We start from the raw sequence: 15,920 nt of genomic DNA, 5'->3' as shown, positions 1-15,920 counted from the left end.
CCCCCAGTCTAGGGAAGTGTCCTGGACGGAGACGTCCACGGAGGGGCCCACAGCGACCTGCGGGGCCAGCGCCGCTCGTGCCGACGCCGCCGCGCGGACGGACCCGCTCCCGGGGGCGGCGGGAGGCCCTTGGGACCAGCCCCTGGGGCCAGCCTTGGGTGCAGCCGGCCCAGCGCTCCGCCCAGCGGGCCAGGCTCCTGACCGACCCGCGAGCGCCCAGCCCGGCCGCGAGAGGAACGTGCGGGCGCGGAGGCCGGTGCCTTCCCCCACCCTGTACCGCCTCCCCGCCGGCTCAAGCTGGGCGTGCTGCCCGCTCGGGAAACAGCACCCACCGGGTCTCACCTGAGGGACGCCGGCCGGAGACACTGTGGGACCGCGTAGGACCGCGAGCCCTGCTCCCGCGCCTGCGCACTCTTTCACGGCGCGCACCTTTCCAGCGCCCAAGACCAATAAGGAGCTCGGGAAGGAACTGGGCCAATCATAGCGCTCCGGGGTGGGCGTGGCCTTCTCCTGGCGCACGCGCCGGGCTGCTGGTGGGGGGGGGTGGCTACGGAATGCGCGTACGGAGGCCCGCGAGGTTCCGGGGGCTCGGCGCTGCTCGGAGCTCCGGCGGTCCGAGCGCGGTAGGTGTCGCAGCGCGGTAGGTGTCCCGGCCCAACGTACGTGAGCCCGCGGCGTTGCCGAGGTGTCCGTGCTGCCATGGCCCGCCCACTCCTCTCCGGCCGGCGCCGCTGCACGCCGCGTGCTAGAGCTCAGGTTCCCGGGTCGCCGGGTTTGGAGGCACCGGAGCGTGGGGTCCTTTCACTCCTAGGAGGACGCGGTTCCTGGGGCGCCCCGTCCCCCCTGGACTGCACCCTCGTGTTCCCCAGTCCAGGCAGAGCGTTTAGGTCTACACGGAACTCCCACCTTCCTCCCTCAGTGCCCTGCATCGTTCTACTTCTTTTAGATCTGCCTTTTCCCCCTTGGCCAAACTAGACCCCTTTCTTCCTCAGCCCTGTCCGGATCTCTACTTCGAGAGGAGCACACCTCAGGCCTTTTACACGTGTTTCGACCCTTGCTTTGCGTTGACCTATACGAATTTGGCCCTTTTACCCGTTGCTCCTTTTGGGTATATTTAACCTAACGCAGTGCTTTCTGTCAGCCAACATAGAGGAAGCGTGTTTAGGGTGTAGCCCGCCTGAGTGTGAATCCCAGCTCTGCCGCGGACGAGCTGTGCAAACCGGACAAGATAACCTCTTTGGGCTCAGTTTTCTCATCTGTGAAATGAGTAGAAGTACTTAATTCCTTGTGTTGTGAGGGTTAAGCTATACCGGTAACGCACAGGGGTGCATGGCAAATAATAGCGAGTATTATTCTCAGCTGCCACTTTTCCAAGCTGTGGGATGCAGAGATTGATGTTTGGGTCCGTGTGTTTAAGTGGGAGGTTTTTATGAATCATTTGTCACAAGCACTCATCCTTAGTTTCATAAGCATTCATGTTGAGTTATGCTGTGTGTATATTTGACCATGTTTTTTATTTCCTCTAGTTATAAATCAAGAAGAGTTGAGAATCTGATGGCATGGCTTTAATTACCTTGCGGAGGAACCTTTGCCATTTGTCTGATTTTCGGATCCACGGAGCTCTGGCTGCTTTGAAAAATCATCCTGTAATTCATGTTCACAAGGTGTCCGAGGAGCGTCTGTGTCCGTGGTTCTGTTCACCACAGTCTGAGCCTTTCAGGGTCAGATTCCATCATGGCTGTTGTAAAAAGTTCCATTCAGAAAATGGAAATGACCTTCATCCCGTTGGTGAGCCGGTGCTCTCTCAAGCACATGATTGGGACAGGCCTGAACAAAATCTTAAACGTGTGGATGAACAGATGTTTTACAGGAGACTAAACAGCTTCACCTCATCAGAAGAAGTGTTAAGTTTTATAAGCACGCTGCAAACTTTGCCTGCTACTCTAGCAGCAGGAGCCTTACAGCGGATTTGTGAAGTGGAAAAAAAAGATGGTAATCAGAAGCTGCCAAAAGAAATACTAAAGAATAGTGTCTTTCAAGCCTTATGCATTCAGTGTGAACAGGAATCCTCAGGTCTGCCAGACGCCGTTTTGGTGACTGCTTTGCAAGCCCTGACTCTGTTGCACGTGGATCCCCACAGTAGCTTGTTACTGAACCTGGTGACAGAATGCCAGTGTCGTCTCAAACGGGGTGGCCTGGAAGTTCACAGTCTTTGTATTCTTGGGGAAAGTCTGATTAAACTGCAAGGTCCAGGCTGTGCGATGCTAGAACTGATTATATGTCAACTGAAAAGTGAAAAATTGGAAGAATTTACTCCTGAGGATATTGTGGCCCTTTATAGGATACTGCAGGCTTGTACTGAAAAAGTGGACCAACACCAAGCATTTCTGAATAAGTTAAACAACTTCTCTCTGTCAGTAGTTTACCACTTGAGTCCTACATTGATGAGCCAAGTGCTCAGTGCCCTCGCGGTTCTTGATCAAACTCAGGCACTTCCTCTGGTTATAAAATTGGGAAAATACGCTGTGAGGCATATCCCTCATTTTACTAACGAAGAGCTCAGAAAAGTCTTAGAGGCTTTCATATGCTTTGGGCACAACGACAGATTTTTTACAAAAGCCCTAGAGCGACACGTAGCTTCAGCACGTCTCACGTTGGATCCCGAGGTCGTCAGCAAGGTCATGGAGTACTGCAGTAGGAAACGGATGCTTTCAAAACCCATCCTCGATGCAGTGGCAGAAACCTTTGTTTGCCAATCAGAAAAATTTTCGCCTCATCAGATTTCTGAGTTAATCGAACCATTTGGAAAACTCAATTATTTGCCCCCGAATGCCTCTGCTTTATTTAGAAAGCTAGAAAACACGTTGCTCACTCATTTCAATTATTTTCCACCCAAAACACTACTGAAAATTCTCCATTCGTGTTCACTAATTGAATGCCATCCGGTCAACTTCATGGCAAAAATATTCAGCCCCTATTTTCTTCAAAAGCTGCAAGGTGAGTTGGTTATAACTTCTGAGAGTGGGGAAATCGAACGTGTACTCTTTTCAAGTCGTGTATCTACCTGTACACTGAGCAATGCGTCACCTCTGTCTTCTCTTCCGTAATAACCTAAAGACGAGCGTCAGGTGCCAGTGGATACACAGAGTTCCAGGATGATGGAACACTGCACAGAGAAAACAGTTTCTGGTCAACAGACTGCCAGCCTGAGTCTCGTGGGACGTGACGTGGCCCTGGTCATAGTCACAACATGTCAGAAGCCGTCAACGCAACTGGCAACTTCTCGGTTTTGAAAGGATGGCGTTGGTCGTCTCAGTTGATGGCCACCCAAATATGTCAGGTGTCCACGTCTCCACAGTTAAAGGAGATTCTCAATGATTTTAACATACCTGGTACTTTGAATTATATTCTGTAGTTCGGAGCTTGAGTTCCTTGGAAGTTAAAATGAGATTGTACTGATGGCAAGCAAGAGGGCATAATTAACTCTGACGTGTTCTTTTCCCAGAGTCGTTTAAAAGTACATTACTTCTGGAGTGATCGGTATGCGTTGTGCATTCCTGGATGTACCTTCCTTTGGTCACACATACCAAAATCCAAACTTAACTACAACTGGAATGCTTTTTATTTCAGGTGAAGAATTATATTTGGACAGACTGAGCCTTGCACAGCTGACCCAACTGTTCTTAACCTCAGTCCTAGAATGCCCTTTCTATAAGGTAAGAGCAAGAGCCGGGCTGCCTTATTTCTCTGTGGGGGCAGCTTTCTTTTGTCTCCCCTCTCCCAATCTTTTAAGTTTCTCCTCTTTTGATCTGTCTCAGTAACCGCATCACAAAGCAGAACTTTCATTCACTTGGAGTTACTTGCCACCAGGTAGGTAGCCTTTTCTTTGATATTGAATTGGCCCCATTCCTGTTGTCTTTAAAGGACCCGTTTCCTGCGGCAAGGTGTCTTGGAAGATTTTGTCCTCCAGTCAGAGCGACCATAGATTCACTCCCAGGCTTTAGCACTCCCCATATCTGTGAGATACAAAAGTGTGAATCTCTGGACTGAGCAAATCCTAAATGATTTCAAGTACATTTTTAAGCCAAGCCAGACATTTCCCTCTTCTCTGATAGGGTTCAGTGTAGGTGCAATTTGTGCTTCCCATCTAGTACTCTAGAGATTCATTCTCCTAACTTAATCAGGCCCCTTGTGTTGGGTCACAGATGGCATCTCCAGACTTGCTCATCCCTGCCTGGTCCTCCGGGCTAGACGGAGTCCCCTTTAAGAGTAGCTCATTTCAGAGTAAGGTGTAAGAATGGAGGTACCACTATTTTCTTCTTTTTTTTTTTTTAAAGATTTTATTTATTTATGTATTTGACAGAGAGAAGGAGGAAGAGCACAAGCAGGGGGAGCAGGAGAGGGAGAGGGAGAAGCAGGCTCCCCGCAGAGCAGGGATCCCAATGCGGGGCTCGATCCCAGGACCCCAGGATCATGACCTGAGCCGAAGGCAGAGGCTTAACCAACTGAGCCACCCAGGCACCCCCCACTGTTTTCTTTAAAGCAGCTTAAACAGTGCTAAGGCACATAGAGATCAGTGGTACTTAGGCCCAAGCTCCTTCCATCTCTGAAGGAGCAACGTTGACAACAGTTTTTATGTGCAGATGCGCACAGATGCACGAACACTGTCTTGGTTTCTCTCTTGCCTTGGAATGGGGCTACTGCAAGGACAGTGTGCTTGTGTCTATCCAGTATGTCACAGACGTTCCTCGGGGGCAATACACAAAGATTGAGTGCATTCTTTTTAAGGATGGCATGCTGTTTCCAGATACTCACTCTGTTGCATCATTGTTGGACTTCCAGGTTTTCCCCAGCATTTCTCTCCATCAGTGGGCTGTAGTAAACATCTCTACATGTCCTTCCCTGCTGGAGCCTTTTTGTTTTTTGATCTAGAGACTAGATTCCTGAAAGTGAGATGATTGCATTACCCACAGATTTGTCGCCCCTAATGGTTGTAGATGTCCCTGCCTCTTCTGTCGCTGTGTGTTATTAGTCCTTTAATTGTTGTCATTCAACTCCGTGAAAAAGACTACTGTGTCACATGTTTAAATTGCATTTTAATGAGCAGTAATGAGGTGAGCATATTTTCACAGTGCTTACTGGTCATTTACATTTGCTATGAATCCTCTAGTGACCTCTTGACTCAGGTTCCTATTGGGTTGTCTTCTTCTTTTTTTTCGGGGGGGGGGGTCTCATCCTAGAACACATAGGATGGAGTTAGTAGCTCCTGTGTATCTGTGTATGTTGTAGATATTTCCTCCTGGTTTGTAGTTCTTAATTTTTTTTTTTTTTTGAGAGAGAGCATGTGCACATGTGCATGGGGGAGGGAGGAGGGTGCGAGCGGGGAGAGAGAGAAACTTAAGCAGACAACCGCCCTGAACTCAGAGCCTGAGGCAGGGTTCGATCTCAGGACCCCGAGGTCATGACCTGGGCTGAAATCAAGAGTCGGACGCTTAACTGACTGAGCCACCCAGGTGCCCCTGTAGTTTTTACTTTTTTATTTGTTTTAATTTAATATTGTTTATGGTATCTTTTTGCTCTATAAAAATTTTTTAAGTTTTCTGTAGTGAAATCTGTCCATCTTTTATGGTCTCTTCTCTCACTTCAGAATATTTTACCTGTCCTAAGGTAATATAAATATTTTTCTAAATTTTTAAAAAATATCACTTCCCTTCCTGTATTTAGCTCTGTAACTCACCTGGAATTTATGATAGTCCACGGCGCATGCTAGAATTTTCACTTCATTCTTTCCCAGGTGGATTACCAGTTGCAGTATTTACTATATAGCTATCCTTTTCTCCCTGAATTGAAATGTCACCTTTTTCATATTGTCCTCTGTTAAAAACGTGAGTGTCCTCAAGGCCCTTACAGCGACTCTGAGAGTTCCAGAGATGTTTCTTGAGCTGTAATAGCATTGTTGTTCCGTCCCTCCCTTTCTGTGACCTCTGACTACTTTTAAAACACATTTAAAAGATATATTGAAATATTGGATTTATTTTCTTGTTTTGTATCGTATCTTCCTTTCTCACGTTTAAACATCCAATTTTTAGGGTCAGAAACTTCTTCCTAAATATCAAGTGAGGTCATTTCTTACTCCGTGCTCTTCTCTGGAGACGCCTGTGGATTTTCAGCTTTACAAATCTGTGAAGATTGGACTGATTGACCTTTTGGGAGCAAGATTGTATTTTGCTTCAAAAGTGTTAACGCCCTATTGTTACACAATAGGTGAGTAGTAGGGAGTTTTGCTGTTGCTTACCAGCCTCGGCATGCTGTCCTTTTTGGGAATCTGTGGGATTTAGTAGCCAGTGGAAGGCCTGAAAATGTAAAGCAGAGGTGGCCCTTCCCTGAAGGCAGATTGGAACAGTGGGTGAGTGGTAGGGCTGTGGAGTCCAGACGGTCGGGGGGAGTCCCACGTGGTAGGAGAATGTCTTTGGGCAGAGTAGCCTTTCTCCGCTTGCTTCTTTTCTGTAAAATGAGAGCAGGAAGCATAGTGACCCAGACTTAGGTAAGGACCAGGTGCGAGTGTAGAGTGATACCGGGAACGTGTGGGGGCTGTGGCGTTGCTCACTGTTGTCCTCCAGGGCGGCGCTGGCCCACACAGCAGCCAGGAGTCCCTGTGGCTACTTAAATTGCCATTAGCTCAGATTTAAAACCCATCCAAAGTTCAGTTCCTTGGAGCCACACGTCAAGCGCTCAGGCTCCCAGGGGGCGGGCGGATGCCGTAGTGGACAGCAAAGGTGAAAACACGTGCTTCGCGGCAGAAAGTTCTGTTGCACAGGGCTGGCTGGGGAGTTCAAGTCCTTACGCCCTTCATGGTTTTCTAAAATTAATGAGTAAAAGAAAATCAGCTCAAAGGTGACAGTGTCTTATTGGCTTCAGGTGGTCAGAGCTCACCTCCCCCTTACGTGCTCTTTTTACAAAAGGAATGGCAGGCCATCAGAGGGAAGGCGGTGGGGGTCTGCTGTGCCCCGTGACCACACGTCGGGGTGCAGGAGGCATTGCCTACTGTGGAGGCTCTGGGAGCCCCAGTGATGAACGTTTTTACTTGCAGAGGTTGTACCTGTACTTTGCTTAAAGGATTTTCTTCACTCCGGGTTGAAGGATGCCCACCACTTACTACAAGGAGAAGGAGAAAGCAGGCGAGGTTCTTGTCACGCCCGATACCTTGAGGACCCACTCCTGGTTTTTGGGTGGTTGAGCTTCCTTAATTTAAGGCTGTCCTGGTTGATCATAGAGCTGGTTAAAGTGAAATTCTCACCATGGTCTGGTGTGGTCATTGCTTCGCAGCCTTCAGCACAGCTGGGTGCATTGCGGTGTGGATGGATTCAAAGCAGGAGGAGGAGGACAGGCGCGTAGTGTTTGTGAGAGCACCACACGGAGAATGTTTCCTTTCTTCTCTCACCAGATGTTGAAATTAAATTAGACGAAGAAGGATTAGTACTGCCATATACAGTTGACGAAGATGTGCATAAGAGGTAAAGAAAACTGGTGTGGTTTTTATGTGATGAGGCGTGGCGGGCTTGATAATCGATGCTATTTTCTCAAGGTGGGAGAGTTAACATGGTTCTGGAAGTAAAGACGCTAGAGTGCAGCAACCCAATTGTGGAAATTCTGTGTAACATAAACATTAATGTTAATAAACTTGAGTGCAGTTTCAGCATAGGAAAGGACAGCACACCCATGAGTTACTAAAAATAATGCTGACACACTGAAATAGCCGAATCCCAAGTAAACCCTTGCCACTAAAAATGTATAAATATTTCGGATTGTCTTAAAAATTAAGTTTCTCCCTCTTATGAGCTAAAGGGCTAGTATCCAAAATCTATAAAGAACTTATCAAACTCAAGAACCAAAAAACAGGGCGCCTGGGTGGCTCAGTTGGTTAAGCGACTGCCTTGGGCTCAGGTCATGATCCCAGGGTCCTAGGATCGAGTCCCGTATTGGGCTCCCTGCTCAGCGGGGAGTCTGCTTCTCCCTCTGACCCTCTTCCCTCTCGTGCTCTCTGTCTCTCATTCTCTTTCTCTCTCAAATAAATAAATAAAATCTTTAAAAAAGAAAAAAACAACCAAAAAACAAATAATCCAGTCAAGAAATGGGCAGAAGACATGAGCAGACATTTCTCCAAAAAAGCCACAAATGGCCAACAGACACATGAAAAAATGCTCCACATCTCTTGGCATCCGGGAAATACAAATCAAAACCACAGTGAAGTACCACGTCACACCAGTCAGAACGGCAAAAATTAATTGGTGGGAATGTAAGCTGGTGCGGCCACTCTGGAAAACAGTATGGAGGTTCCTCAAAAAGTTAAAAATAGAGTTACCCTACGACCCAGCAATTGCACTACGGGGTATTTACCCCAAAGGATATAAACATAGTGATTCAGAGGGGCACCTGCACCCCAGTGTTCATAGCAGCAATGTCCACAAAAGCCAAATTGTGGAAAGAGCCCAGATGTCCATCGACAGATGAATGATAAAGAAGATGTGGTGTATATACGCAATGGGACATTACTCAGCCGTCAAAAAGAATGAAATCTTTCCATCTGCAGCAACGTGGATGGAGCTAGAGGGTATTATGCTAAGCGAAATAAGTCAACCAGAGAAAGACAAATACCATATGATTTCACTCATGTGGAATTTAAGAAACAGGTGAACGTAGGGGAAGGGGGGAAAAAAGAGGGATGCAAACCATAAGAGACTCTTAACTAGAGAACAAACGGGGTTGCTGGAGGGGAGGTGGGTGAGGGGATGGGGTAACTGGGTGGTGGGCATTCAGGAGGGCACTTGATGGAATGAGCACTGGGTGTTATATGCAACTGATGAATCGCTGAACTCTACCTCTGAAACTAATACACGATATGTTAACTAAACTGAATTTAAATAAAGAATTTAAAAAAATAAGTTTCCCCCTCCAATTTTTCAGGGTAGCGCTGTGCATTGATGATCCAAAAAGATTTTCTCTGAAAAGCAAACACTTACTGGGAAAGGAAGCTATTAAACAGAGACACCTGCGCTTGCTTGGTTACCATGTTGTTCAGGTAGGAGTTCTCCTGTTTCCTTTGCTCTAAAACCAATTTCTTTTTTTTTTTTAAGATTTTGTTTATTTATTTGACAGAGACACAGCGAGAGAGGGAACACATCAGGGGGAGTGGGAGAGGGAGAAGCAGGCCTCCTGCGGAGCAGGGAGCCCGATGTGGGACTGGATCCTAGGACCCCGGGATCATGACCTGAGCCGAAGGCACATCCTTAATGAGTGAGCCACCCAGGCGCCCTCCAAAAGCAGTTTCTACTTTAGATTTGCTTTTCCCAGGGTGCTAGGTAGTCTGCCAGCCCAGTGGACCAAAAATCTCACGTCTAGTTTAAATGTCAACTTCGTTCATTAGGCTTAATCTCTTTATTTATATTCGAAATACAGAACGTTCAGACCTTCCGTTTTCCAAAAGTGAGGCATCCCTGTATTCTCTATAAGCTATGCTGACCTCTGCTTCTAGAATTACTAAATTATTAGCATATCTGTTTTGCTTTCATTTCCCCCTGATTTAATGAATAGAAATAGACAAGAGGACCCATTAAAACCAGGATCCTCACCAACACTTTTATGTATTTATTTATTTTTAAAGATTTTATTTATTTATTTGACAGAGAGAGAGACACAGGGAGAGAGGGAACACAAGCGGGGGGGAGGGGGAGAGGGAGAAGCAGGCCTCCCGCGGAGCAGGGAGCCTGGTGCGGGGCTCGATCCCAGGACCCCGGGATCACGACCTGAGCCGGAGGCGGACGCCTGAGGACTGAGCCCCCCAGGCGCCCCTCACCGACACTTCTAATGCCTCCGCGCTCGCTGTGTCCGCGCTATGGACGGCGCGCCAAGGCCCCCTGGGGGAGTCCGCGGGGAGGTGCGTGGAGCTGCCCAGCTGCCGTCTGCTCTCCTGGCTGGTGCCTCTTTTCCACTCCGTATCTCACCTACATCCCCAGCCTAATTTTTCTAGAGGTAACACGCCGGTGCGTGTTCAGAACCCCTTATTGTCCCTTCGCCGCTTACAGGAGAGAGCGAAAACCCGTCTACATCTGAGCGTTCGAGACCCTCCCCGGCTGGCCCGCGGCCAGACCCTCCGCCGCGCTCGGCGGCCTCTTGCCCGCCCCCCGTCCCGCTCCACGCTCCCTTGCCTCGCTCCCTGCATCCGACTGGCCTCCGCTGCTCTGAGGACCCGGATTCTGGCTCCGTCTCGGCCCCTGGCTCTGGCTCTCCTTCCACCGTCGTCCGGAACGGGAGGCTCCGCGGGCGCAGGACTGTGCGTGTTGTGCGCACGATCTGCTGCTGTGCCGGGTGCGGGAGGCGCCGGGCTGCGGGGCTGCGGGGCTGCCAGCTCTGCCCCCCATGATCTGCTGCTGTGCCGACCCCGCCCTGTGGCGGGTGCGGGAGGCGCCGGGCTGCGGGGCTGCGGGGCTGCCAGCTCTGCCCCGGGGCCTACGTGCCGCCGAGGGGGCGGGCGCGAGAAACCAGAGCACCGGCTGCTTCGGGAAGGGACGGATTGCGGTGTCTTTCATTTCCCTCCCTTTACAGATCCCCTATTACGAGATCGAGATGATAAAATCAAGAGTGGAACTGGTGGAGTATTTACAAAGAAAGCTATTTCCTCAAAACGTGGGCGTTCGTTGGTAACAGGAAGGGATGCTGGCTCCGGGACTCCGAGGGACGAGCCTGGGTTTTCACGGGGCTCAGGACAGAAACAACGTACATTGTGGGTTCGCCGTTTGTGGACTGTGCTGATCTGGAAAGGGTCTGGTTCTCCTTACACCACGTGTACACTTCACCAGTGGTAAATTTTAAATAAATTTTTATTTTTATTTAATACTGTTATAGGTACTTTTATACATGAAGCAATTGATCAAGTACAATAAAGGATCGAAATGAGTGTCATTATTTTTAAATCTTTGTTTTATGGTGGTTATTGGCTAACTGAAAATATTTTCTTTCAAGACCTTGGTTTCCTCTTGTAACAAATATAAGGAAGAAATCTTGTCTCCTATTTCCCTCTTTCATACTTGGTTAGAAGCAGTCCTACGTGGTAAGGAGAAGGATCAGTGGAAAAGAGACTAGGACTGTGGAAGGGAATGCGTCATTACAGAATTATGGAGAAATAACTCTTTAGTTAGAGAATGTTTTCCATCGGAACGGGAGCTATTTATCCTTTCTTTAAGGTGTAAAGATGTGAAAGTTAACTTATTTAGGTGGGATTTGGGGAGAGGCATTTGATTGAGAGAGAAGTTTCTGATTTTTGAATCGAATGGATCAGATTGTCTCCCAGTGCAAATGCGTCCTCGCCCCGTTGGGGTCAGGTTAAAGTTTCGGGGGAGAAGAGGACGAGGAGGCCAGCTGGTGGGGTGGAGAGAGCTCTGGAGTTGGGCACTTGGGCTCTTAACCAGCAAGTTCTGTGACCCTGGACAGGGAGACGGGCCGTGCCTTAGCCCGTGCTCGGTCTATGCTGAGCGCTTGCTGAGCTCCGCAGCAGACCCTCCTGCAAGTCCCCGGCTCCTGATTTGGGTTTTGTTCCCACTTCGCAGGTTCGTGGACCAGCTCAGCGAGCTTGAGTGTTCTGCCCGTTTCATTCATCACAAGAGATGAAAGAAGGTTCCAGTCTAGTCTTGAGGCGCGGTAGAGTACAGTGGCTAATTCTCTAGCCTGGGTTTAAGCTCCAGCTTTCCCACCTGTTAATGGGTGATCTTGGGCCTCTGCTGCCACAGGGATAATCATAAATAATAACAGGGTTGCGAATAGCTTTCTGGGACGGCCACGACAGTACCATAAAGGGGGTGGCTTAAAACAACAGAAACTTACTTTGTCACGGTTCTGGGGGCTGGAAGTCTGAAATCTGTCAGCAGGGCCATGCTCCCTCCGCAGGCTCTGGGGGAGGATGTGTTCTTGCTTCATCCAGCTCTTGGTGGCCCCAGGCGTTCTTGGTGTGTGGCTGCGTCACCCCAGTCTCTGTGTCCATGTTCACATGGCTGTCATGCCTGTGTGTCTCTCTTCACGTGGTGGTCTCCCTGTGTGTGTGTTTCTGGCCCCAATTCCCCTCTTTTTACAAGGACTCAAGCCATATGGGATCAGGGCCCACCTTAATGACCTCATCTTAACTTGATGGAAACTGTGAAGACCCTGTGTCATAGTCACAGGTATTGGGGATTAGCGCGGGGTGGTGGTGGGGGAACAGGACACAATTCAACCCATAATAAGTTGAAATGAGAGTTAGTTAAAATACATAAAACACTTGGAAGAGTACCCAGAGCAGAGTAAGGCCACAGTCTGTCAGCTAGTGAAGGGCATGCCTCCAGCTGCAGAGAAGGAAGGACAACAGACAGAGGGAGGTGGGACAGGGGAGAGGTGCCTGGAGGCTGCCGTGTCCTGTGCCCACACGACCTCGCTGTCCCTTCCCTGGCCACCAGGCCAACCTCACTGCACCGCCCAGCTCTTCCCATGACTCCCTCATCCCTGGGCATGGACCAGCCTGAGACATGGTGAGAAAAGAGGGGAACGAGACCCAGCGAATAGCCACACAAAGAGGTGGCGACGGTCTGCTCTAAATGCTGTGAGGAGAAAGTACGGCCCAAAACGTTCTTCTTCCACCTTTCCTCTTGGTGTGAATCCTCCTCCATCAGGACCTTTTCTTCCTCATTGCTCTACTGGGAATCAGGTACACCCGCCCCCTGCCCTTGCAGTCCCATCCCCTGGTGTACTGCTGTCCCCTCGGCTCTCCCCTATCCCTCGTGCGTTCACCACGTTTATTAAAGGCTCAGACGATGCTGGGCCCCCCTGAATGCTGCAGCTGCAGAGGGAGCAGAAAAGGGCCCAGCCTCGAGGGGCAAGGAGTCGAGTGAGGCAAATCAGGGCACAGATGATGACAGGGACGAGCCGGCTGGCCCCCTGACGGGTGTGCAAGACTCAGAATGCAGAACACCCCAGGCCTGCCCGGGGAGGGAAGGAAGGCTTCGTGGAGAGCCTTGTGAGCCCAAGTTTAGATGGAAGGGAGATGAGTCTGTGGGGTGCAGAGAGTTTCAGGCCTGGCCTGGCCGCAGAGCCCCCGGCACAAAGCACACAAGGCGGCCTCACCAAAGGAGGCCAGATGGACTGACCTTTGTTTTAAAACAAATTTTAATCCTGAAAATGTGCATGTATGTCCTAAAGATCATTTACGCTAGTAAATAGATATAAGGTTTCCGATTTCACCAACTGGAAGTGAATTTGACGCACTCTGTAAAATGATAAATTCAAGTCCTCATCAACTCAATCCCAGGCCTCTTAGTTGAAATGCTTACCCATACAAGCAAAAGTGATGATATTGTTGGAATGACATATTCATTCCTATAGCTCTTGCTACCATACATCAAGGATACCTTTCAATATCTTGCTGTAGCTTTTCAAAAGTAAAAGCAAAGAAAATTAAAAAACAAAAAGTAAAAAGTTGTTCTACTTGCAAGCATAACCCCAGAAGCACCAGGGTGACATTCTTCAGGCCTTCCTCTAGGTGGCAGCAAAGCTCGGGACGCTCCCTGGGATGCTGCAGTTCAGAGGGGAGTATTTCTGGACATTGGATCCTCTGTAGGTGCATGTAGGTGGGGCAGGGCGCAGGAGTCCTGGGAGCACGGGGTGACCATTCTGCCAGAACAAAACACGCAGCTTTCCTTACCTTCCTCTAAGGAAGGAATGCACTTTGCCTGAACAAGGCCTACCCAGACATGGAAGGTAAACCGGACACGGGCCAGGAGATACCTGCTGGAGGGGGGAGTTCCTTGGAGACCAGGACACTATCTGCATGTCCTTGTACGGCCATGTGTGTATGGAGACTTGGTAGACACCTATTAGGCGGAAGAAGAAATAGGAAGGAACAGAACTCAGCATGTTTGATAGGATTCTGGGAAGGCAGAAGCCCTCCATTCCCTCTAAAAATGCTGCGCCCACCCGGAGACTTCATGTTCAAGGGCAGTGAGGGCACCTGGGCTCGGTGGTGGTGGTGAGCTCCGTGAATTAGCCTCCAAAAGCTGAGATTTTCCCAACCTGGAACATGCCCAGACGCTTTGGAGTCTAAAGGCTTCGTGCAGGTTAGTGAAATGAGGCACACCTTGTCACTTGTTTGGCCAGTCCTAGAAAGTAGTAAATGCTCAGAAAGACTTGTGGGCTCTTGTTATTGGTACATGCGTTACACTGAGTTCTCAGTTCAAGTTCACTATTACAGCTAGGGGTGAGTGTGCACGTGGGGAATGCTCTCAAGGAGGAGCACGACTGGCTGGTGAATCCTGGGCGTACCACCGTGAGCCTGGACAGCTGCTTTTGTTAATTAGCATCAAGGATATTGTGCTGAGTATCCCCCTCCTATAAAATCTTCGCTGTCTGAAACCGTATCAATAAGAACAGGAACATCCCTCTGCTGCCTGCAGGATCTGAACAACGTCGGTGACTCTGACACAAAGAAGTAGCCTCCATTTCCAACTGGATGCAGAGCTTCAGCAGGCCTGGGGGGGTGGACACAACATCCCACATTTATCTTACCTTTGGGGACCCTGAGTCGGCTTCTCCAGCAGGGCCCAACGTTAAGCCCTTTTACACGCAAACCTGCTCTGCTGCAAGTATCTCCAACCCAGCTTCATTCCACTTTGCCCCAACCCACCCTTTCCCCAATCCTCTGATCACCCCAGCCAGCCCTCCATTTGGCTCCCCTGGGGTGCTGTCTCCCTGGCCTCAACAGTCAGTAGGCCTACCTTCACGCTGGTGGTCTTTGGCTGTTGGACTCCATCATAAGACATTTTACCTTAATACACATGCAATCCTGTCTCAGAAGACAAGTGTCTGTCTGCCACCCTGTCCCAGAGTCCCTGACATCTAATGCACACTCTGTGATATTTTGGGTTCCAATGATTGCAAGAAACAGTATCTCTTAATTACTCTACTATTTTTTACTTTTATTATGGAAAATTTTGAACACACACAAAGTTTAGAGAAAGAAAGGTGTAATGAATGAATCCATGTGAGTCCTTTTATTCAGCAAGAAATATCAGCAGAATTTTCCAATCATGTTTTATCTGCTTATTCCCTTTATTTTCCTTTTTTTATTGGAAAGTTTATAGAGAAATCCAAACTATCATATACTTTTACCCTAAGTACTTGAGTATGCATCCACCACCAACGAACAGTTTTTTTTTTAAATCTAACTATTCTACCACTATTACAAGTAACAAAACTAATAATTATTCTCTATGGTCACTTAATAGCAGTAAGGGGCATCTCCAAAAACATCCAGCAGCTTACATCATGTGTGATGGTGAAGCACTGGATATTCTCCCTGAAACCAGGAATAAGAGAGAAATCTACTTTTACGAGTCTCATTCAACATCATACTGGAAGTCATGCCACTCCAATGAAAAATTTAAAAATGTAACCATATGGGAAAGGTAGAAAGAAAACCGTATTCACAGATGACATGATTAGAAAATTCCAAAAAATCTGTAAGAAAACTTTGTAGAATGAATACCTAAGTTTGGTGAGGTCTTGGGATGCAAGACTGCAACAGAAAAAACTACATTTAGAAAGCAGAAATTGTAAAAATATTATCTACATTAGCTCCAAAAACAATCAAATATGCAGGTATACATCTATAGAAAATATACACGGGATCTGTGTTGAAAAACTACAAAATTTTGAAGAAAGACACATTAAAAGACGTGTCTTTGGCTTCCTGTAGGGTCCCCCTGTGCGGGTGGAGACTGAGAGGATGCGGGGGACTAGTGGGAGGGACGGAATGCAGTGTGCGCGCAGACAGGGTGGGGTGAAGGTGGGGACCCTGAGGGTTCGGGGGTCTAGCAGGAGGGACGGAATGCAGTGTGCGCGCA

The 15,920-nt window shown here is 48.6% G+C and overlaps 2 protein-coding genes across 5 annotated transcripts in view; one reads left to right on the top strand and one right to left on the bottom strand.

Annotated features, from left to right (window-relative positions):
- MTRR (5-methyltetrahydrofolate-homocysteine methyltransferase reductase) overlaps window positions 1–428 on the bottom strand; it is a 32,902-nt gene extending 32,474 nt beyond the window's left edge. For both annotated transcript variants that reach the window (XR_004300776.1, XM_032415308.1), the window contains exon 1: window positions 343–428. The gene's annotated coding sequence lies outside the window, so the exon portion shown is untranslated. The remainder of the gene's footprint in view (window positions 1–342) is intronic.
- A 117-nt stretch (window positions 429–545) lies between these two features.
- On the top strand, window positions 546–10,948 carry FASTKD3 (FAST kinase domains 3). 3 transcript variants are annotated; one of them, XM_032415416.1, is made up of 8 exons: window positions 546–623; window positions 1,527–2,997; window positions 3,631–3,716; window positions 6,090–6,264; window positions 7,091–7,183; window positions 7,445–7,514; window positions 8,965–9,079; window positions 10,603–10,948. In XM_032415416.1, exons 2-8 carry the CDS (start codon window positions 1,560–1,562, stop codon window positions 10,699–10,701), a joined length of 2,076 nt encoding a protein of 691 aa, XP_032271307.1. In that variant the 5' UTR covers window positions 546–623; window positions 1,527–1,559; the 3' UTR covers window positions 10,702–10,948. The 3 variants fall into 3 exon arrangements, with proteins under 3 accessions (XP_032271307.1, XP_032271309.1, XP_032271308.1); XM_032415417.1 differs by having other exon boundaries at window positions 593–640; XM_032415418.1 differs by lacking the exon at window positions 7,091–7,183.
- The last annotated feature ends 4,972 nt before the right edge of the window (window positions 10,949–15,920 follow it).

The sequence above is a fragment of the Phoca vitulina genome, unplaced genomic scaffold (genome assembly GCF_004348235.1).
Source record: "Phoca vitulina isolate PV1807 unplaced genomic scaffold, GSC_HSeal_1.0 scaffold17, whole genome shotgun sequence".
In the NCBI taxonomy this organism is placed as follows: Eukaryota; Metazoa; Chordata; class Mammalia; order Carnivora; family Phocidae; genus Phoca; species Phoca vitulina.
Note: the sequence above shows the minus strand (reverse complement) of the source record. Positions and strands in the feature narration are given on the sequence as shown.